We start from the raw sequence: 24252 nt of genomic DNA on the forward strand, positions 1-24252 counted from the left end.
TCTGGCTTTGCTGTAACACAGGGATAAAAATCAGGAGAAAGACACACTTTTTTACTGTTGCACCCAAATTCAGTGCAAGGAATAAAGAGTCTGAACTTAAGAGAGCACCAAATAATTCTCAACACCATTGAACAATAAAAGCAATAATTAACAACTTATTGAGAGACTGTGGGGAGAAAAAACCATAAACGAGGTATGAAAAAGTAGGGAATTATTCAGTTACAGTATTATGATTTCCAAGTCATTTACATTTTTAAGGCAAAATCTTATAGTAACAAAACACATTACTAATGTGTACTAAAATAAGGTTATTTACTTAAAAATGATACATTGGACATAATCTGTGTACAGAACAAGCAATTCATGGTAAACTCAATAAGGCACCTTCTAAAGCAGATGCTGTACAAAATACATTAGTGTGTTACATTTTTAAAGTAGTATTCTACACTTCTGGCATATAACACACACAAGAGTGTGACCATTTGTCTTGTTCCACTCTTCTTTCATATTTTATTTACATCTTCTCTAGGTTAACTACAATGTTATTTATTCTTCTTGTATACAATATAGTACATTTCATTTTGGGCATGTCATGTCAGAGCACAAATGTCACTACATGATGTGGGCTTCTATAATTGCATTAAACAGTAAAATATTACAAAGCAACAATTACATTAGATTTGTCAAAAACCCAGAAGTAATGTGCCCTCTACTTCTGCTGTACAAACAAGGCGGAGCACCATGGCTCCATAAAGCACTGTACTGTGCAACACTGCCAGCTGCTTTTAGACATCACCCCTACTTGGAACAAAGATTGTGGGCACGGGATACAGACTTGACTCAGAGGCACTGTCAGGAGAGTGAGGAAAGGCTAAATCATTCTAGTATTCCAAAGAAGACGAGCATGTAACTTCCCTTTAAAAATACCTGCAATAGCAAAAGAATGTTTTTTAACTTTATATCTCTGCTCTTCAAACACTTTGGACCATTAAAATACAGTCTGTTAAGAGAGAGTAGATGAAATGTATCCAAATGATTTGTTTTATAAACACATTCAAATGGTCATTTAGATCAAGATCTAAAATTTGATTCTAGACTACTATGGAGGTAACTTAAAATATTAATTTTACATTTCATTCAGGACTTCAAAAGAGACTACTTAAGAAAATAATTGGGAAAAAGTGATGGATATTGGGAAAACTGTTTCTTGAGGAAAAATCACATTAATTAAAACTCAGAATAAACTCAAAGCCTAATTTTCTCTGCAGGAATATCACATTTCTGGTGGAACTTACAAGTTACCAGGAACACAAAAACTTTCCTTTTAGTTGCTGTAACTCCAATTATTTCCATCTAACTAAAATCACATGGAACAGGTTAAATAAACACAAAAAATCCCTCCATATGACTGTTTAAGAACTTCCAAGGCACAGTCTTGATACTCCCCAAGGTATTTTCCACACAGTTATTTTTGTATTAAAAAAAAAAAAAAAAAAAGAAAACACATTTGCCAGTTTCGGAGGGTATCTTTTTGGATGACAAATGCTTAAAATTTTGAGCAACAAAATGAGATTAATCACAGTCAAATAAAAGAATCCTATTACCCTCTCTGACCTTAAAGGCTTCTGAACTCAACAGGATTGCATTAAACTACAACTTACCTTTGGAGTCTGCATTAACTATGCTTAATTATGTAAAAATTAATGGGCTGGCTTTGAGCACATTTATTTTTCCCAAATGATTGTTAAAGTACCAGTACAGACACCCCTTAGTGTTAACATTGTGTTGAGTATTGGAATCAAGGAAGCTCCTGTTCACTGCAATGAAAATTACACATGCATGATACATTTGAGTATGAACAGAGTAACTGAAGTGCTGAAAAATTAGGTTTAAGGCAAAAAAAGATTTTTTTTTCCCTCTTGAAAAATCATCTTTGTGGCAGTCGGCTCCCTCTACATTAAAGTAAACGTGTAAATCAGTTTAGGTCCTAAGGTGTCTAACCATCCTATTGCCTTGCAAATACCTAAACAATGGAAAAGAAAACCCGTGAAAATTTACAAATTATTGAAATTCATACTTCCAGCAGAGGCTTCCTGAAGACTTTGGGAAAAATGAACTAAAAAAATCTTCACAAAACATGTCTACAGCTAATAATGATGTGGCAACTTCCAAAAGAAATGGAATATTCTACATAGGATGGGGTTAATTTAAACAGACCTCCATGCTTTGAAAGCTTAAGCTAGCAGGGTACCTAGATAAACACTTTTTTCCTTCTTATTGATAAAAATTCTAGAGAAGGAAAAAGAAAGCTTATCCCTTACTGGTTTTGGCTTATACCAAAAAGTTTCCAACTACCTGTGCAAAAATTATGCGCGAAGACATGATTGACAATTTCAAAATCATCATATATTTCTTGGCAATGGACGGAGAAACTTTTTTTTTTAAAAGCCCTTTATCATGAGGAATGTGGCACAATATCATATATCTCTTGCTGTTTTCAAATAAGTTAAAGTTGACATACCTATGAACTTCTCAGCCAGATACATATTAATACTTAAAGGCATTACTAAACAAAAGTAATGACTTTATTTAAAAAAAAAAAGTCCCTCGAAATAGCTAGTTTTCTATAAAATATGTAGAACTGTTAAATAAAGTCTGTACATCACAATAGAAAATAAAAATACTGCAATCTTTTGCCTGACCATTTACATTATGGGAACTACAGGATTAAAACAAAAAAGTAACATGCTAGAAGGTTGTAATTGTTCACAAATCACATTACTTCTGTGTTACATTGTTTCTATCAGTTGTATTTTCAAGGGAAATTTAAACACATCAAAACAATCTCCATGTAAATATTTCAAGACAACAAATAATCCGGCATAAATCAATCTGAAGTTTTAACATTTTTCATCAATTTTGGTATTATTCTTAATTTTTTTCTTCAAATCTCAACTATGGCATGTGTGTGTGTGCATGTACCTAGGAGTAGGCATTTCTTGTTTTGTTTCTTTTTTTAACTAAAGCACAAAACACACTGTATAAATAACTTCCCTTTTTAAAGTTATCTAGAACAAGATTTACAGTACAAAGTTATAGGCACTTAAATTATCAAATAGATTCAATGGTTCCAATACTGTGTGTTCAATCTTCAGATGATTCATGCTTTGAAGCTTCAGCTTGAGTCATGGTACTATTTTCTAACTTCCAAGTAGAAGTGCCAAAGGAGTTATAAATCAATAATTCTGCCTTGAGTAACCTCATGGAGGGTTCTGGCTTGTCACCAACTTGTGTGGGTCAGTGGTGAAAATGGGGGAACTTCAGTTTCTTGTGCAGGTTACACAGTTGGCACAATAAAACCAAGTTTTGCAATTCCGCTAGTTTACTGTATATCTTCATGAATTAATTTCAATGCCATTCCTCCCAAACTTATAGAACTTAAAACACCCACTGATTTACCTTGTCTCAAATCTTCACTTCCACTAAGTGGCCCACAGATGTGGCCTCCTGTGTCTACATCAGAGCAACCCAGCTCCAAATCTTCTGCATGCTGTGTCTGATCTTCAACAGTTCACGTACTCAGTTCTCCTGGTCTTGACCTTTATTGCATTCTCTAATCTTCAGAGCAGTCAGAGCTTCCTGCCTTCCCTCTTCTGTAAACCAGACCTGTTCTCAAGCCTTGCAAAACTCACCTTCTGCCTAGTTTTGTCAAATGATGAAAGAGCACATTGCTACAGCTGACAAATCCCCTCCTTTGTGGAAAGAAGTTCAGAGCATGACAGACACCTATCAAGTGAGTCCCAAAACAGCAGGAAGGCAAAACACATTGTCATTGGTCTTTCTGCTAAGATGTAAAGCATTTTATGGCAAAAATGCTGGTTGCATGTGGCACTGTGAAAAAATATGACAAATTTCAGAGATCCAGTTATGGAGCTCTTTCTAGACTGCAAGTGAGATGACCAAGGCAGCCTACAACTCTAGAAGAGATTGTTTCAAGCTCCTTACAGATTTAGGTAGGCATTCCTTAATTGATCAATGGTTCACATTTTTGCAGTTCTCCTCATGACCAAAACAAAACCAGCAAAAAAATTAAAACTGAGATTTCTGAAGATAACTTAATGGCAAAAGATTCTGTAGCAAATCTCTGATTGTGGAGCCACAAAATGCATGGAGCCCTGACCATAAAACTTTGTTCATTTAAATGGTTTCTTATATATTCCAAATGACAGCAAAATAATCCTGGCACACACATAAAGGCATAAAGAACTGTTAAACGGAGTAGTATCACAAACAGATTCATAACCTACAGGCTGTTTCACCAGAACTTGGTACGGACTGACTAGGTTTTATCAGGTAGAAGGCAAAAAAAAAAAAAAAAAGCTTATATTCTCCATCTCTGTTGAATCCATATAGCTTGTTAGGCTTTCACAGAAAGCACTGTAATCTGAACATTCAATTCAGTACCCAGAGTTTTACTGGAGACTCACTAAGTATGATAGAAGTCTCAATGCAGCTCAAACCAAAACAAAATGTGTATTTTCTCAAGGCTGTCCATATATGTAGCACGTAGTGTGTAGAGGCTCTCAGTATCACGGTCTATGAAGTACTGAAAGATTTAATTAGCAGCCTGTAGAAGTGTGCTGAGAAAATATACTGAATCTCAGTTATTTCCTCTTTTCTATTTCTATCTTCCTCACCCACATTTGAGTGAAAAGATCTAGGGAGTCCAGCTTTGCTCTCCAAAGTCAATTTCCTATGTCAAATCTTTACGTCTTGTGATTCCACCATCTTGGCAAGTGTCTTCTTGATCCTCAAGGCAGTGAGCCTTGAGGCAGGATTATGAGCCCAGCACTCAGACATCAACTTCAATATTGCTCTTAAACACTGCAAAAGGAAAAGCAAAGGAACACTATTGTAACAACTGCTACATCCAAAGTGTATAGTTTTGGTTCACTGTTAAGCTCAAATTATAGAACTTTCAAGTCCAAAAATGTGCAACTTCCAAATTTTCTGCAGAATTGTTGGTAGAAAACTATTAAAGAGATCTACTGAAGGAAAAAACCCCAAACCCAATATCCACATGCCAATCCTCGTCTTCCCTCCCTCTCACTGCCTAGTATTACAGTAGCTGCATCTAATGAAAGTGTAGATTTAGTTTCCCAATGATGCATTACTAGATATTCTCAGTATAACTCATGAACAGTGGTACAAATATGGTAGCAATAAACGGAAAAATTTCCATGTGTATGACAGGAAACCATAGCAAATTCCTTCAGGGAAAACGAAGGTGTGGCAACAGTTCAACAGTCAGCAGTCCACAAAAGAAAAAAAAAAAAAAAAAGGAGAAAACTCGGAATTCATAGAGGAAGTCAAGGACTCTGTGAAGAATGGATATGGCATATTTAATTTGCTATGTGAAATAGTTATGTCTTATTTACTGTGTTCAAGCTGTGGCCCTTTAAAAACACATCTAAATGAAAATACTTTAGTTACATCACAGATTGTACTGGGATGTAACAGTAAAAAAGGAAAAAAGGAAAGGGGAAATCCACAAAGGAACTGCTTCACCTTTCATGAAATATCTTATGCCACAAACCAATAAGCTATATACATGAAGACTAATAAAGCCAATAAAAAATTCTTTTAAGTTTTAGCTCCAATTAAAACTCTGAATATATTCCACTATCTAAAATAGATGATCTCAAGTAGAGCAGTATTCATACACTTGGATGCTGATTAAGGGTATCTTCCCCTCAGACCACTGAAAAGATACATTAAAAAATACAGTATTTTGAATCGATCTCAATCATGTCTTTCTCCTATTATTGCTGTGAGGTTTTCAAAGTACCAGAATATCTGAATGCAGTCCCTACTTCACAACATTTTAGTATTTATTAAACTAAAATACCCTCCTATATTAATGAACAAACTGAAGTAAATTTTCCTCTCTGCACACTCACTTCATCACTGTTCCATCTGTTCGATACCACTGGGCGTAGGCGTTTGACACACACCACTTCTCTCATGTCCTCATAGGATGGATCATTTGGCACCATGTCATAATATGGCAACTGATACTCTTCAACAATACCTGGAGATAATTGTGAAAGATTAAGAACAATTAAAAGAAATAAATCTATATATCTACTCTAGGATTTCCTTAGCCAGGAACAAAAATTAACTTTGTGCCAAGTTAAGCTCACCACACTGTTTTACTGTGTAAAAATCTAAAAATTTCACTACAACAATCATAAAAGCTCCAATATTATGATTATTAACTTTAGTAGCTACAATAATTCCTTGTAGTGCCTTTGATTTTGATACCAAATGCTGAATTTGGCTTTTTCTAATCCACTACATGCTACAAAGAAGCACACAGAAATGTAAGATGGAAGAAGAATACAGGTGAAGATGTATAAGGATACAAAAGAAGAGCAAAAGAAAAGCCAGGATGAGTCACAAAAATATGTGTCAGACTATTACTACTGCTTTTAAAGAATACAAGCCTGATCATACAGCAAGCTAATTATATTATTTCCTGGTGAAGCATTGCTAAAGTGAAGGAAGGGCCTGGTAGATTTTATACAGAATATTTAGAAGTTTACCTCCTGTGACACAGCGCCGAGCCATTTCCCAAATGATCAGCCCAAAACTGTAGATGTCAGCCATGATGTATGGCTGGAAATGGTTTTTATTCAGGCTCTCATCCAGGACCTCCGGAGCCATGTAACGTTTTGTTCCCACTCTCGTGTTCAAGGGAACGTCAACTTCATTTGTGTCACTATATGAAAACATTAGGAAGCTACTGAATTGTGGACTATTACAAGGTATGAAATACTGTATGGCACAATCACTAAAAAACCAATTCTCTGTCCCTGTAGAACTTAAACCAATAAAAGAAAAAGTATTTAATAATACCATTACAATATCACATCTTCGATTATGTTTCAACTGCCTATATGCTGTTCAAATTTCCTATGAAAGAACTTATATGATTGCCATAACTACAAAAGGCTAGTTTTGAATAAAAAATTAGTCTCCATTTCCTCTACAAAACTGTTATTTTCCCTAAGAAGAATATTTTCATTGTTTCTTAACAACCAATTTTCATCATGACGTCTACCAGCATTTGAGAACATTTTACTCTCAAAACTAAAAAAAAAAAAAAATGAAAGCATGCAACCAAATGATTCCATCTTCCTTTTAACCTGGGTATCTGATGCCAAATAAATAAATAAATAAAATTACAATAATGTTTTCCCATTAGAGAGGATTTCTTACCTGTTGAACTTGACTGCAAGACCCAAGTCTGCAATGCAGCAGGTTCCGTTTTTCTTTATCAAGATGTTTTTACTCTTCAGGTCCCTGTGTGCAATCGCAGGCTTGCCTTGTGTCCCGTAGATTTCCGTGTGCAGGTGGCACAGGCCACACGCAGCAGAATAGGCCAGTTTGAGCAGAGCCCTGTTGTCCAGGGTAGTGCATTTCAGAAAATCATACAATGATCCGTTTTCATGATAATCCGTGATCAAGTAAAGCTGTGTCCAGGAGCCAGTGCCTTTAATATCTGCTGCTATGAAACCTATGGAATGTATAAACCAAGTTACTATTTATTTGCACATACATTTTTTATGCAGTAAATTTAGTAATAATTCCTACAGATATAATGTCTTGGACTGTATCAGAAGATATGTGGTCCCCTTATGAAAACTAATCATGTAGAATCTAGCTCTGATTCTATTTAATGTACATGAGGTTACCAGTCCAGCCTTCCAGCAAAGAGACTGCAGACACGTTTCCAACCAAGATTCTATCCTTCCAATAGCATTTTATTAGCACACATTAAGGGAAACCCATCTGGTTATTCCACAGAAGCTGCCTTAGACCCCTCAAGCCATCCATTAAGAGCTCCTGCTCCTCCACCCTCATGCCACCCCTCCAGTAGCCAAGCAGCGTTCTCCTGCCTTACCAAGGATGTTTTCATGTCGCATGAGGACAGTTTGGTAAATCTCTGTTTCTCGGAACCAGCTGGCTTCTTCTGTGGTGAAAAACACTTTGACAGCCACTTTTTCACCCCTCCATTTGCCCATCCACACTTCACCATACCGTCCTTTTCCAACTTGCCTCACCATCTGAATTTGTTTGGCAATAGTGCGCTGAACCTAAGGAAGACAAAAAAATAATTAGGAAAAAAAAAGAAAAAGAAATAAGAAGGTATAAGGTGGAGGAGGGAACAGCAGTTAACCAAAAGTACTTGGCCAGGCTACTTATCAAATTTGGATTGTTATAATTTTGATCCCATTGTAAAATTTGTTCCATGGAATTTTTCACTATTTCAATTTTGGACTCATTATTGCTGCCTCCAAGGTATAAAAATAACCCCAGAAGATTTAAGTTAGCACATCTTCTAATTGAAGGGTATGTTCTCTTGCATTTTATTTCTGATTTATAAATAGTCATCTGTCTCACTGGCTAATTTTTATGCAAGTATTATATAGGATGGTGAAAGAAAAAACTATGAACAACTATCACAAAATGGTTTGGATTGGTAAGGACCTTAAAGATCATCTACTTCCCCCCTGCCATGGGTAGGAACACTTTCCACCAAAACAGGTTGCTCAAAGCCGCATCCAGACTGGCCTTGAACACTGCCACGGATGGGGCATCCACAGCTCTGTGAGCAACCTGTTCCAGTGCCTCAACACCCTCAGTCAAGAATTGCTTCCTATCTAAACCTACTATTGCATCCCATCTAAACCTACTCTCAGTTTAAAGCCATTTCCCCTTGTCCTATCTCTCTACATGCCCTTGTAAGAAGTCCCTTTCTGGCTTTCTTGTAGGCCCCCTTGGGTACTGGAAGGCTGCTCTGAAGTCTCCCTGTACACTTCTATCAGTCAATAAAAACAAAATCTATTTTAATGGTCAATGGAAACTAAGAAAATAAAATCTCTGAGTTCACTCAATTTGATACTTGTATTAGCCATTTCTTGCATTTTTATCTTAATGGCTGAAGGCTCTAAGTTTTCTTTAAATTTTGCTGACACCAACAGATTCTGTAACATACTCAATTGCGCACTTCATTTTAATTACGTGAAGATTGGCTTTAAACTTGTTCACTTTGTACTTCATCTTTCATCATAATGGCATATAAAATAATGAGCATTTTGTATGAGCAAACTGCTTTGTTCTAGGCATTAGATACAAACCAAACTTTGTACGTGATGGAGAGAAATCCAGTGAAGAAAAATCTTAGTTTATGATTTACCAACAGTGGCAGTCCTGATCCACTCCCAGAACTCTGTGACTGGTCAATAAGGTCTTTTAATGACTCCCCAGCTGGAATAAATGCTTCATCTTGTTCCAGGTCACGATTGTAACAGTGCCTCTTTGCCATTGACTTACAGTAATGCCTGCAAAAGTAACAGAAGTTAAGCTGAACTCCAAAACACTTAAAATATGTAGCAAACTGATCTAGGAGAAGAGCTATTTAAATATAGAAGTTTTCTCAAAAGAAAAAAGAGAATCAGATTTTACTGTATCTTTTTTCTTTTCCTGAAATTTAACTTCCATAGCTTTTTAATGTTAAGAAGCTGTTGTAATGCATGTACGGGTCTGTCAGTTTATTATGAGTTACATGGAAATCCAGCATTTTTAATACTCAGCTCTCAGCCAGTGTTACCAGCACAACATGGCTGATTTTGGTTTAAATGAACAGACAGAACCTCGAACCACGGCAGCTGAGGCTGACACAAGCAGCTTTCCTTGGAAACCTTTCCTGCTAGAACAGTGACCACTCCAGCACAGGGCTGTGGCTGACAGAAGCACCTGAATGAACTGCCATAGTTCAGCTGGACAATTACTTAGTTTTGAAACACAGCAGATAAAAGAAAATCTCAGAAGCAGGTGAAATTTAACTGTTGAAAGTGACTGAACACCCAAAGGCACAAAAAGCATGAAGATATTCCTGTTTACCAGCTGCTATAGCATCAAAGTTCTGTGTAGCTTACAAAACTGTAAATACTTTATAGCCAGGGAAAAGGACCAAATTCAGTTAAATTCTCTGCCATGAACATTTCATTTTACCTAGTGATGGAAACTGCTACCCACAGAAATGTGAAATTAAATTACAACTGTTTCTAATCTACATATGATTAACTGTGAACATTTGCAAAGTAACTGTTCTGTTTACACAGATTTGCAAAATTAAAAATGTTGCCAATAAAGAAAGTGCTTTCTTACTTGTAACAAAAGCAGCTAAATAAGATGACCATGACAATTATGCAGACTGCCATAGAAATCAACACTGCCATCCAACGAATGCTGCCATCAAAAAGTCCATCTATTTGACAAAAAAAAGAAAGAAAAAAATAGAAAGAAAAAAAGGAGAGTTTCCAAAGTCTATTAATTAAACATATACTGTAAACAGTTTATTTAGGTATGTTTTCATATACCGTGTATTGAAGTAAGTATTTATATAAGAAAAGCAAAGATAAATTCATTTGGATGATGATAACGGAAAAAAAAAAAAAAAAGGATTTTGGAGTTGTTTGTTTTGGTTGACTCTTGCTGGTTAGAAATAGAAATTAAGGATTTAGAGCAGTAAGATTCTGAGAAGGTATAAAGCAACAGTTAAACCAGTATGACTTGCCTAGCAATGAATGAGTAAGCTCATGAAAACAAACTATTTTCACTGGGAACAACAGAAAGAAGAGAATGAGTTTGCAATAAAGAGGTGTTAACAAGGTCAGAATACTTCTTTTATGATGGCATTCATAATAGTAAAAGCACAGCAGAGATTAAGAAAAACATTTTAAAAAGAGATCAGACTGTGGAAACTGAATAAAAACAGATCAAAATATCACATGTAGATGAAGATATGAGCACACTAAAAACAAGAATAAAAATACCATGAGTGACTGATGGAGGAAAAGATTAACTTGAAAGTGGCAAAAAAAGAAAAACTGAAAACAGAAAATGAAGTGTAGTACAGAGCTTCATACAAAAATTACTTCATAAGGGAAAAAACAGATCTGTGCAATACTGTAATCATATTTTCTCCTTACTTCCACTGTTGATCAGGAAAACCAGAACCTACACAGCATTTCTTAGTAGCAGTGTGAACATACAGGAGGTGTTTACCTGTACTATCAAGAGGTGGTAATGTTGGTTGCAAATCCTGATTGCAGAAATCCGTACGACAGCACTCAATCGTTCGACGTAACTGTGCTTTAGGCGAGTCCTGTTGAAGGAGAATTGGATACACATTTGGATTTTGAAGCTAAAATGGGGACAGGGCAGGGGATGCTACAGCTACAACATAGCACAGACAAAAGTGTAAGCTATTTTATTTAGAAGGCACTTCAACCACACCATTTAATGTATGAGATCACTCTGCAGTGGCAGACAGACATCATCTAATCTCTGAGTGCCTACATTTGATCTTGCATTTTTTTATATTTCATGAAAAGCATTTCATTGAACGTTTTTTACTTGTTGAACAGAAATAGATGATTTTTACTTAAGTTGCTATTTCATACATGGGAAAGGTCTTGAGCTTAGTCAAAACCAGTTAAATCATATGTTAAATAAATACTGCTCTTAAGACAAAAAACCCAATTTCTTTAGAAGGTTTTCTCTTATACTCATCATAGCAGCACTATTTGCTTTAGAAACATCTTCAGAATGCCATATAAAAGAGGGAGAGGCATAAAAATGAAACCAAGTAAGGCATTGGTATAAATCTCATTTTGTCACCTTGCACTGGAAGTCTGAACCTTCATACTTCATGCACCCAGAAGCAAGCGTGGGCTCTCCATGTTCATCCTCCTCAATGATAGCAAAGCAATGCCCATTAGTTCTGGAATAAACATATCATGTGTGCTTTACCAGCATGTTTGTCATTTAATATGCAGCATTAGTTGACCATGAACCCATTAAGAATTCTAGAATGAAAACTTCTATAAAAATTCTTTTAACACAGGGGTTACCATCCAGGTTGAGAATAAAAGACTCCCACAGTATTCTCAAGCAGAACACTAGACAGATGCTCTCTCACAAAAATTCATTCATTCCCTCAACACAGATACTAAGGAAAACAAATTTAGAAATAATTTTGTTTACCAAAAATCTATTTACATTAATTCAAAGAAATGCAGATATGGAAAGCATAATGCTGTAAGATACCCTGCACATAGACACTGTGTTTTTAACTAATAGCTTTATTATCAGCATAATGGCCTATCAGTTACTAGGTCAGACAAAAACTAGTAAGGCCTATACTGACTGCACACACTAGAGGGCAATAAAAACCAATAAATAAATACCAAGAGGCTTGAAAGACAAAATACTGGAACGTTTTCTCAGCTCCAAACGGTTCGTAAGTTACCGCCTATGTTTACATTTAAAAAGACAGCAGTGTTTATTCTACCTCCTTGGGTTCCATAAAAACTGCCTTATCTGCCAAGTGACACCTTCGAGAGACTGAATACTATGTTAAAGTGAAGACTCAGAGTACAGGAGCAAGTAATATGTCTTCAACTGTGTATATTAATTCTTAAGGAAGGAAACAGAAGGGCCTTGAACATGGAATTGCAAATGAAGAGAAAAAAAGGAAAAACAAGGACTTTTCAGGACATGAAAAAAAACCACCTTAAGCAAGCACGTAACCTGTGTGCATGAGTCTGTTAGGATTCTTATGCCTATCAGAGAGAAACTCCCCTCCTATCACTCCCCTCCTGTCTCTACATGTCCACAGGCTTTTCTTTATTTTCCGCTGCCTTTCCTTCATAGTCTGTAACTATTGAACATGTAACAAGAGGAATTCTCAGGAAATGGCTATGTTGTTTACATTACCTTTTTGACTACTAGCTGAAGAAATAAGCAAACAGGTGGTTGTGTCAGAAGGCTTAGATTTGGGTCACTTAATACTCACCCAGTTGTAAAATATCACAGGGTTACTTAAAACCTCTGTCCTTCAAAGCCATTGCTGGACTTAAAATGACCAGTTGCAAATGGTTCTAAGGTGTGGTGAAAACAGTATTGTTTACACAGAGATGACCATGAGTTTTAGCCCTCACAGAACATAATAAATTATGGTCAGATCACCTGAGAGAACCTTGGTCAGCCTCTAAAAGTAGTTTGCTCTCTCAAAACCCAAAATGATCCTCTTCAAAGAGCCTCTCTATGCTGAATGCAACACTTACATGCATGTGTTGTTAATAGCATCATCTGGACAATGTCCTGAGCAGTAGCACTTAAGAAAAGGTAAGGTGTCCTCTGGAGCAAGTGTTACTCCATTTGCTTGTTTCTTTTGGTCAGAATTTGTCTTCATTCCTGTACCATGAAGCATGCTGTCTAGCTTTTGACCTGGACATGAAAAAAATAACAACAAAAAAATGTTTGCATCTCTTTGATAACTGTTCAAGAGTTTTACAGGCAAAACATGACAACAGAGTAATTATATTAATAAAGAATTGAACAACCTCCTCTCCTTTGTCTCCTTGGGACAATCTCCTCTCCCAAGATTATGGTAGAAATCTGAGTTAATAATTTTATTCTAGAAATACCTAGCTGAAATATTTTGTACCTTAACAGCAGATCTTCCAACCATAATCCATATAAACAGAAAGATATTTTCTCGTTTTGAAGTAGGGAAGAAAATTAGTGGTGTAACTGGTTAGAGTTTTCTGAAGAAAGCTTCTCTCATTCATGTGTTTAGAAAACCAAAATGCTGACGGCTTGATAACCACAACAAGAATAATTTTATGCATGACTGAACATACTTAATATGCAATTTTCTAATTTTCTGAAGTAATTTTTTATAGATTCGCAGTCTCATGGAAGAGCAGTAATAACTCCAAAATCTCTTGGTTTTTTTGATCTCTATATGCATTAGTACTTCAAAACACAGCTAAAGTAAATCTTGTTTGCAAATTAAATTTCAGTAAATGACATGAACATCCATCCAAACAAGCTTTCACAGAATAGAAACAGGGCTACATCATGTTCCAAGTAGCCTTCAGTTTCTCAACAGCAGCAGAGTTAAACATCATTTGCTCTTGTTCATATTATGAAAGTGCTTTTGTGAATGTAGGCATTCAGAAGAAAACATCCATCTGTTTTCTTCTTAGTGAAGTACATCCAGAAAAAATTTAGGAACATTATCTGCCTCATTTGAAATATGCTATGTGATTACTATAGGAGATGATAACATCTTTACCCATCTCCCTCAGCTTTATCATACAAAATTTTACCAACAGGAAGTCTCTCTCTGCCCACCACCTTGGCTCTAAATCCTTAAGGTATGAACAAAATACAGATAGAAGAGCTGTGAACAAACTATCACCCACACTTATACAGATTATAGCAAGGCTCTGTGTAAGGCTCAGTGTGCAAGGTAAGCCAACAGCCAGTCAGGACCAGCAGAGGCTTTTACAAATTCAGTTATTAGTAAAAAAATGGAGGTTACAATAAAAATTTCAGTTTTTCTAAGGAAAAGAAACCTGACCAGGAAACTCATGGTCCCTTTCAACAGATTTGTGCGGCTTCCTGTCAAACCTAGCAAACACGAGCTGTTGAGTGATGAGAACATTAGCATCCTGTTGTACCTTGCTTAAAACATGGGCAAAAAAACTTGATTAAAACCTTGTGCAGATACAGCCACCTGTATCACTCTACTGTAACATCTACTATGTCATTCAGACAAGTGCCCAATTAAATATTTGTGAAATTTGATCCTACTGTCCTGAAAACAGCAGACTTACAGATTTCCTCATCTGGTTAATACAGCACACCTAGTGCACTGTCCAATGCAGCAAAGTAATGCAACTGTGGTATTTTGGATACAACCAAGAGAATATCCTGAGAAATACACCATTTACCCAAACACTGAAATCACAGAGCAGTGTTTTATTTAATGTGGTCTTCAAACAACATTTCAGTAATGCCCAAGTTAAACAGTCCTGATATGTACAGACTGTTAACAAGAAACAAGATCTAATGCTAGAATAACAGTAGATTGTAGGTATTTCTGATTTAACCAAAAGGAATTCTGCACATATGAAATAGCTCCTCCATCCACCCCCCTCTCTTTCCACATATTTCTTCCCAGCGTAAACTGAAAGGTAATTTTAATACTGTGCTACAGACATTACATGACATTCTGTATTCGCATTTAAGAGATCCTTACCTGCTCAGAGAAACAGGTAATTCTACTTAATATTTAAAGGAAAAGCCACTGCATATGTACAAATATGGTCTTTCTAATTTTGTTGAATGACTATGGCATCTTTCCCAATTGATGTTATACCCCCCCCCCCCCCCCGCCTTATCTTCAGGGACATTCCACACGTTAAAAGTCTTTATGGTACTTTATGATCAGCATCTTACAGTCACTCATCCATTTTCCTACTCTGATCACTGAATGCAGTATTTTTTCAGCTTATTAGAGGAGAAATCCAAGAAACCCTTAAAACATGGCTTCTCCTAGCTCAGAACAGAAAGAACAATATTTTTTTGCAGGTCTTGCATCTTTTAAAGCAGTATAATTCTCTGCAAACTAACACTGAAGCATGACTACAAGAATACCAACCTTTTATACTATAAGTGACATGAAATACATTTCTCCTCTTCAGTTATTATGATGGATTGCATTACAAGATTTATGAAGAGTAGATACCAAATAAAATCCAAAATAGATAACTGTATTCTCAAAGAAACAGCATCTTTGTCTTTTGTACAGTTTCTATAGGCAAAGATTTTTATTCAAAGCACAAACAGACTACAATTTCATTATTTTTGTAATGTGAAACTCCATAGGAGCCTGCTTTCATCTTACAGGTAATACCTGCACTGCACAAAGAATGGGGGGAAAAAAAAAAATCACTCTTGTATTTTTACTCTCTAAGACTGTAAAGAGAACTCTTCATAGACAGGAGTTTAAGTATCCAGGGAAAAGAATAGGAAAATTTTGAGGATACTTGGGATTACTTCAGGAAACAATTTTTAATTGTCTCCACCTAGATATTATCCCTAACTGTATCCTTTACTGCAGTACTGTAATTCATCCTCAGCACTTCAAGACAGGTTAGTGTCCATTTTAAAGTTGGTAGGTATGGGGATGGTAGTCAAACATGGAAAGACTTGGCTTCCATCTACCTTAGACGTTAAGAGGGCAGATGAAGGTCCTGAACTCACAGGATACTTCACTGCTGTTTTTCCTGGTTAATAGATACTGAGTAAATGAACAAGAGAGAGCTAAGGATAGGCCTAAAGAACATCTTCCTCCAAGCTTTATCTCCTCACCCCCAGAGCTCCAGCTCTCAGACATTCACACTCAGACATTCACATCTTCCCCCTGGGAGCAGGACAGTGAAAGAGAGGATCATGTTTTAGGGATCTTGTGACACTACACTGCTTGATGATGTAATTAATCTCTTCTTTTCCATGATACATGCAGTTGTCACTCTGCAGTACAGCTAAGAAACATACATACACAAATCTCACATAACCTTCAAATGTGTGTCATATATTGTGCTCTGAAATGCAGCACCCAGAGACTTCAGGCACAGCAAAGCTTCCTTTCCACTATTTCCTAACCTCCACCTGCAAACTGCACAGAGCTGGTGTGGCAAAATAATATACACGAGCAACAAATGAACTATCACACACTGGAGGGCTTATTCAAGATCCTGGCTCACTTCTGGCCTGTTTATCCAGCCTTGGGAGCTACAGCATCATAGACTTCTGAACATGCAAACTGCTCTGTAAGGTGTATTTTACTGCATTACAAAGTTACAACATTCAGTGAAATATCAGAGTAATGGTGGACCATTCTCCTCTCTTAACTGCAACAGTGTAAGATGCTGATGAGAAAAAAGCTGATGAGACTTCAAGTTCTGACTTTGTCATTTGCTCAGCCCCATCATACACTGCATTCAATGTAGATTACTAGAAGTGTGAAAAACTGCTACAGATATGACAACACTTAAATGGTTTTCTGTTTAAAATTGAACTTTATTTTAATAAAATAAATAAAAATTACAAAAGTTAATAATAAAACAAATTGTTAAAATAGAACAACACCCGCCAATATATCATATCCAGCCTTTGATCAAAAAAGATAAATTATTCAAAGCAGTACTTTTTCCAATCCCAGAAAATAACTTAAGACTATAAAATGTATTTCAAAGAAGCACAGGATATTAAAAATCCCACTGGGTTAGAAACCTAAGTCTACTTGAAAGCATGCTTCAAATGTGAATATTAATATGGATAAAACTTAAAAATGTACTGTGCGTGACACTGCAGTGTTACTAATCACTAAAACCCGAGTTAACCTGGTTGCAACTCAATGCCAGGAGACAGATATAATTTCATTAAGTCTTCTGATCTAAGAAAAGATTTGTGTAACTCATAAAAAACCAGCTCTATGAAATGCAGAGACAGCAGCAAGTGAAAGAACACAAACACAAAAGCCAAATTGTACCTGCAATTTTTAATTAATTGTCTCCTCTCTTTCTCCACAAATAAAGGTCCAAGGCCCATAGCAGTAAAGTTGTTTGATAGCTTTCTAAATTCATAATACAGAAATTGGCCATAAAAACATTACTATTCCAGACTACATTATCCTTAAAAGGGATTTGTCCTAGAAGAAATACAGTGCTAGAGGCATTTCTTTGTAGCTACTCTGATGCATGCTGTAAACGCCAAGAAATTCAGTATTTAAGTAAGAAGAATCTGTCAGAAGAGCCCCTTCACCTGCCTCCCTGCTGGTACTGACGCTCAGGCTCACCCACACTGTGCTCTTTTCATCAAAGATGAAAGTTGTACCAGTGCTCTTTATGTTAGATATGCCTTCCTTATGAAAAAGACATACCTTGACATTTTTTATGTGGTAGTTTTAAATTACTTTTTCTTGCTTTAGGATGCAGATACTGCAAAATCCCCCACTTCAGGAAGCACATTTCACCTTTCTGCTTATCAAACTTTCATAATGATTTAACATGTTCTGTTATGAATTAAACCTCAGTACAACTGACACAGCTTGAATTACTAGCACTTGCTCCTAAAACACAAAATTTTTTTAAAAATCAGAAAAATTGTTATGAGTGCAAAGAAAGTATCTTAAATGCTTCTGCTAACTGTGTTTGGCATTCTAACCATAATTCTCCCTACAGTGCTTTTTTATATATCAAGGCTGTGATCTCCAAAGACCAGGCATGTTAAAGGTAGCTCCACCTAGCAGAACTGGTTCTTAAAAATCACAGCGTGTTCCCAGACTACTGGTTTAAAACCTTTCTCCTGCCCTTCCAGCTCTCCCAGGAGCTATACCAGTGTTCAACACAGACAGGCAGCCCCCGCCTCCTCTACTTCCCAACCCACAATCCTCAGCCTCTTCACCCACTTCCCTTCCCCACAAGTCACTTCTGAAGACTATTCTGTTCCTATGCACTCAATATAAAAGCCAGAGACATGAAAATTTTGTGTATTTTACTTTTAAAAAGTACTCTGCATTCTAACTTAAATTAAATGGACTTTTAAAGAATAATGTTACTTAAAACTAAATGCAAAATTCTAATAAAGAAATAGATCAACTTTTAATAATCCCTTGGAAGAACTTTAATCAGACAAATTCGTAAGAACACAGTTGCTGCCCATATTTTAAAGACAGATGCAGCCGTTAATAGGGGAAATCACCAGTAAAAAGAACTAGTGTTTTCAAGTAATGAATTGGCTACTGACAACTGGAAGTTCCTTCTATAGCTTTTAGAATTTTGTTTCAGATTAGTTTATACATACAAATTCAATGACTATTTCACCTGAAATTGAGAAAATGCTTAAGGGCTTTAAAATATATCTTAATATATACCTTATCCATATCAAGTATTTGAATAAAAGTAATTAAGAGGCATGAAATAAAATCAACAGGTTTTTTTCTTTTAGTTCACTAACAAACTGTGGAAACTTTAAGTCCATTTTAATATTTAATATCAACACTTTTAAAATTTGACTTTTAATAAAGCTTTATACATATCAAGTGCTATTAATACATTTTTAGTCAACTAATTTATAAGGATTAAAATGCTGGTCTTCTGTGGTGTCTCTGAAGAATACACAAAGGTGTGATGAACCACATGGGAAGTAAACTGCCAGCAATGAAGTACCGAATTTATGAGAACATATTTAAGTAGATGTTAAGCACTTTACTACTGTTACAGATATTGATCAGACGTGCTCATCAATGCACTGTAACAACAAAGAAAGGACTCTACTCGGAAGTAAAACTAGTCCTCTGAACGAAAAACCTGCCCTAGTGGGAAGACAAAGCCTGTTTAGTGCAGTCACAACTGCAGCTGAAGCTGAAACCCTCTTGCCTTAGATCAGAAAAAGGAGGTGGATGAAGATGCAGAGCAAGTGATAGGTTTAAAGCTATTGCAACCACAGCAAGAAAGGAAATACAAAAACGTTTTAATGGAAGACGCTGCTCTTAAATCTGGCCATCTGCACCCCAGGCTTATTTCTGACTATTGCTCAGTGTAAGTGAAGAAGTCCCAAAGCTATAAAGATACAACCCAAAGGGTAACCACTGGGTCCCCGTGCTGCATAGTACCATCCTGAGAAACTGCAGCTATTCACCAATAATGCCATGGAATTGCCTCTGGTTTCTGTTGTTATTGTAAGAATATTTTCACATTAATCAACACATGCAGCCACTTGCTTTTTCAGGTTACCTGTTAAGGAATCTGGTATGTATATATACATGCAGTTAGACAGACACACTTGCTTTTATCATTCTCTCAGGTCTTGGTAAGCTCTGAAATTCCTAACATTCTGAAGAAGCCTCCAAAAAAAACCCCAAGAGAGCAAACCATTAAGCTGGATGCCAGACACTGGAAGTACACACACTGGTTTCTACTTTCTCAGCTTTTTCTTCCTCTTTCTGTAAATCACACAAATCCTCTTAAATTCTTCATAATGAATCTTTCTCACCTCTGTTGATTGTTTTACGATGCATTTTTCTAACATCCTGCATACATTTTCCTTGTTCAAACTACTTTTTCAACTGTTCATAGTTTTCACTTTAGATTGTCTCTTTCCTATAAAAATTTTAAACGTTTTATTACTATGATCTTAATCCTTTCCTCCCCCATGAATCTAGGGAAAAGCAGAGAGATTTGACTGGTTTTTGCCTCACCACCCCTGGAAACCAAGTATATTTTGCACATTTGCAGAAAAGCCCTTAGGCAACCTGCAAAGAACTAACAACATTTCACAAGCTCAACTCTTCCATAGTTTCAGAACTCCCTCAGTATTGATTTGAAAGTCAGGAAAATTTCTAAGATAAGGCAATTTCTTCCTTTGAAGCTGAAAAATAATTTTCAGTCTTTAAACTTATCTATATTACTTACTGGAAGTTATTTACTGAACTGTTATTAATCAACGTGATCGTGGAAGGAGTTAATGTAATTTAATTTTAAGCTGCTAGAAGACCTGTATATTTGTATTATTATTTCGATTTGTATCTAGAGAGAAAAAAGAATCCTTCAGCTGCTACTGCCTATGAGTAAAATGATAAATGGTGACTAATGCAAAGGGGTAACCATGACTTCAGCAAAAAGAACAAAGCACATCACTCTTCAAGGGAACAAGGGGAGAAGCTGGTCTCTTCTGCAAGAAGCAGCCAAACTACTTGAACACAAGGAGAACAAGGTCCACTGCAGAACACTATGTCAGAGTATTTTAGAGCAGAAGAGACCTCTGGGAGTCACCTGGTACCACCACTCGGTCAAAGCAGGACCAACTTCTATGTTAGACCAGGCTGTTCAGTCATTGTAGTGAAGTTCTGGCTTTTTAAGGGTGGATATTGCACAACCTCCCCAGGCAGCCTGTTCTAATACTTAACATTCAGTGAAAATTTCCTTCTTAATTTCTCAATGAAATTTCCTTTACTTTGATTTATTCCCATTACCAATCTAAGCACCTTACAGCAATCTGCAAATATTTGTAAATCTACTACAGACTTCAACTATACCCAAAACTAGGCTATTACTAAACTGTGCTTGATACACATGGATGTATCAAGCACAGTCTTGAAAGAGACAGCTCTGCTACATCCTTTAATCAGAAACAGAACAAAAAGATCGGCATTTGGGTACTTACCAGGCTTCCTCCTCTCCCCACTTCAACAGGTTCATTGAATTGCTATTCTTGAAAGTAAATGTCTCACATAATATTTCAAAATCAAGCACTAAGCAGTAACTGATCTAAGCATGGAATAAGAATGTATATTTGACTTTTATATTCAAGTATTTAGATGGCAGTACCAAATTAGTTTTCTCTATTTTCCTGAAAATACCTGGAAAGCTCTGTGTACTTAAGCACATGAGGAGTGCACAGCTGGGAGAACAAATACTCTTACACAGAGACCAACTAGGCATGTACGTGCCTGCTGGACATGCAGGGCACTGCTGCATATTTTTTTTTCAATTCAACCCAATTTGACAGAGGAGCTAAAGCTCTAATGATAACTGGATTTCCAGAAGTTTTTGATAATTGGTGTCTGGAAAGACAACAGACATACAAATGAGTATCTTCACTAACTGAAAACGAGGGTATTTGTGAATGTTCCATAGCCTCACCTTGGCCCATCAAGATGGCACAACAAGTTAATTTAGATTAGTTATACCATACTGCCTCGGGCTGCTGGGAGCATCAGAAGGTGTGGGGAACTGCACACTGCAAGTTCTTCAGTGGGTCAAGTTTAAAGAGATCAAATATTCACACATATATGGAACTGAAATACAGAAGGTCAAACCTTCACTTCTGCTGCTCATCCAACTTGCTCCATGGTGTACTACACATTTTTGGTATTGTTTCTATTTAAGTATTTGCTATAATAGACCTAATCTATACTACAATGAATGACCACTAGAATGTCCTTCTTTTTAGGGAACCATCCATATGGCACATCAGGCCAGTAAAGTCACCTGCCTGCAAAAGAAACTCCAAAAGAAAAAAAATCCTACTTCAACCATTGGAGAACACACAACTCTTGTTACAAATCAAAAAGATAAACTTATTTCAACTAGTACATATTTACCTTGAACATGGAGAATGATAAGCAGATAGGCTCCAAGCAATTGCTCATGAACTCTCAATCGAGTCATTGTTCACTTTTAATCCTTCCTGTGTAGGGCACCCAGCCCTTCTGCTTGACAAGTGCTAAGCTCAGTCTGTTCAGTGAAGCCTAATACAAGATTTGGTGCTTGGCTGCAAAGATGTTTCTGTAGCTTTTCCACCTTTGTTTCCTGAAAGATACAATAAAACAAAGTGTTAAAAAACTTCATGTATCTGAGAAACAAGAAAAAACCCTCAAGATGGTCATCATGCTGAGCATAACCAACAAACCCAACAAAAACCCCCATGTGTTTATTAACATTAGTAACTGAAAACATTAGCCATGTTTACTATCTATCTGAAGAGCGGGGTTCTTCTGAAATACACACTTTTGGTAACAACCCACAGGGATGTTTTCGCATTCCTATAAAAAAATATTAGGTCTGTCAACTCACTGGTCACAGCCGTGTAATTTTAGACTTGCATATAGCTATTAGACATAATATTCAACAGATGACCAGGTTAATCTGTTTGAAAACTATTTTCTTTACAGAAATGAAAACGTCTTTAAATTATTTTTTATAAAAATTAAATTATGGGTGACTTCCCATAATACTGTGGGGAGGAACAGCAACACCATGTTAGGCCACCTGTTGAAAACTGCTGGTAGAGAAACTTCGTTGCCAAAAACCCCCAGCCTCTCTGCTGGATGAAAACCAAATTTGTATTAAATTTAACAGTTAGTTTCGTTTCCTAATATACGTATCTCTTTTGTCTCTTTTGTCTCTTAGAAGAGTACTGCATCTTTAAAACAAAAACTACAACAAAAAAGACAACATTAACTGCAATTCAAAATCGTGACATCCTGGATTCCCAAGCTGTGTGCAAATTAATTCCTCCTGAAAAATTACACTACCATATGCACATGTCATTTGCTCCACAAATATAATTCTACTCGTGCAGCATGGGTGAACACACAGCTAAGACAGCCAAACAGAGTAAGAAGTCACTTTTTCAGACTGCAATAGTTGTGGTCATGTTCCGCTTACAGAACTTTTCAATGGTGATGCACAAGGGAAGCGTAATTGGGCCTCAAAGGACTAAGACACAGCTTGAACACCTAAATAGTTACTTGCAACAAAAGCAAAGCTGCACAAAGATGAACAGAGCACTGATTTTGCCTCTCCTTGGCCTCGTTTCGGTAGGGTTGACCCCCCTGACCCCTGTCAGCCTGGCGCTGCTCATGAATGCCAGAAGGGGCGTTCGCTCGGGGATGGGCAGCAATTACTGTTGGTGGCCGCTTCCAGCATCAATAACTCAATCTGTCTGTCGGCGAGACCCAAGAACTTTTCATTTTAATGAGTCTTCGGAGGCATTTAACATGGAGGCAAATTAGCGGCTGAGCCGGGAGGTGTCCGTCACTTCCAATTCCGGCGGGCGCGGCGCAGCGCCCCGACCCCTGGCCTACTTTTCACACGTCTCTGACTTCTCCCTAATGCAGCCACAAAGAGGGAGCCGGGCGCCCCCAGCACCCCGGCAGCCCTTGCCAGGATTACTGCCAGGTTGTGGTGGGATGGACTCGGAATCGCGCGCTGCGCAAACGTCTGGAGCACCAGGAACTTCAAAGTAAACTTCCTGGCCAGGCAGAGGGAAAAGAGATGTGACAGCAAAAATATTCACTCTTTGGTGTTCCCTATGCACAAGACACAGCACCAATTCTGACAGCTAACAAGGAACATCCTTCTAGCTGTAAACCACCAGTACAGCAACGTAAGTCCGTAAGCATTACTGCTTTATTCTGTGTTTCAATGGCAATAAACTCCCAATTCTCAATAACACATGTGGAAGCTGAAAACTGCCAACAGCTTTATGTAGCAATAACAACAAAGCCTTTATTTACAGCATTCTATCAAGAAAAAACAAATCTCAGTAATAGTCTGTTTAAAGTATTTTAAAAAATAATTTCTGTCTTGTCTATGCAAGTTTCAGGAAAGAATATATATTTGCACTCTTGTACACTGCAAAAGTAGGAGTGTTTCAAACTTTCAGAGAATTGGTGATCTCGCCCCCCAGTTCACCAGAGGGCACACTGGCACAGGAACATGTATTTGCCACTGTACCACAAAGCATGTTACCCAA

General features: G+C 36.9%; 1 protein-coding gene across 2 annotated transcripts in view; it reads right to left on the reverse strand.

Annotated features, from left to right (window-relative positions):
• Positions 1-288: 288 nt before the first annotated feature.
• The window catches only part of BMPR1A (bone morphogenetic protein receptor type 1A), a 75400-nt gene continuing 51436 nt past the window's right edge, over positions 289-24252 (reverse strand). Inside the window, exons 3-14 of one of the 2 annotated variants that reach the window (XR_004241654.1) lie at positions 22097-22304; positions 13200-13362; positions 11752-11854; positions 11137-11236; positions 10237-10336; positions 9263-9407; positions 7967-8159; positions 7282-7579; positions 6606-6781; positions 5961-6091; positions 3460-4884; positions 289-927 (exon numbers count right to left, since the gene is read on the reverse strand). Coding sequence is in view for 1 of the 2 variants with exons in the window: in XM_032117130.1 (XP_031973021.1) it covers positions 4759-4884; positions 5961-6091; positions 6606-6781; positions 7282-7579; positions 7967-8159; positions 9263-9407; positions 10237-10336; positions 11137-11236; positions 11752-11854; positions 13200-13362; positions 22097-22163 (1602 nt within the window). In the remaining variant the exon portion in view is untranslated. Of the gene's footprint in view, positions 4885-5960; positions 6092-6605; positions 6782-7281; positions 7580-7966; positions 8160-9262; positions 9408-10236; positions 10337-11136; positions 11237-11751; positions 11855-13199; positions 13363-22096; positions 22305-24252 lie in introns of both variants that reach the window. The other variant, XM_032117130.1, reaches the window with a different exon arrangement.

The sequence above is a fragment of the Corvus moneduloides genome, chromosome 8 (assembly GCF_009650955.1).
Source record: "Corvus moneduloides isolate bCorMon1 chromosome 8, bCorMon1.pri, whole genome shotgun sequence".
Taxonomy (NCBI): Eukaryota; Metazoa; Chordata; class Aves; order Passeriformes; family Corvidae; genus Corvus; species Corvus moneduloides.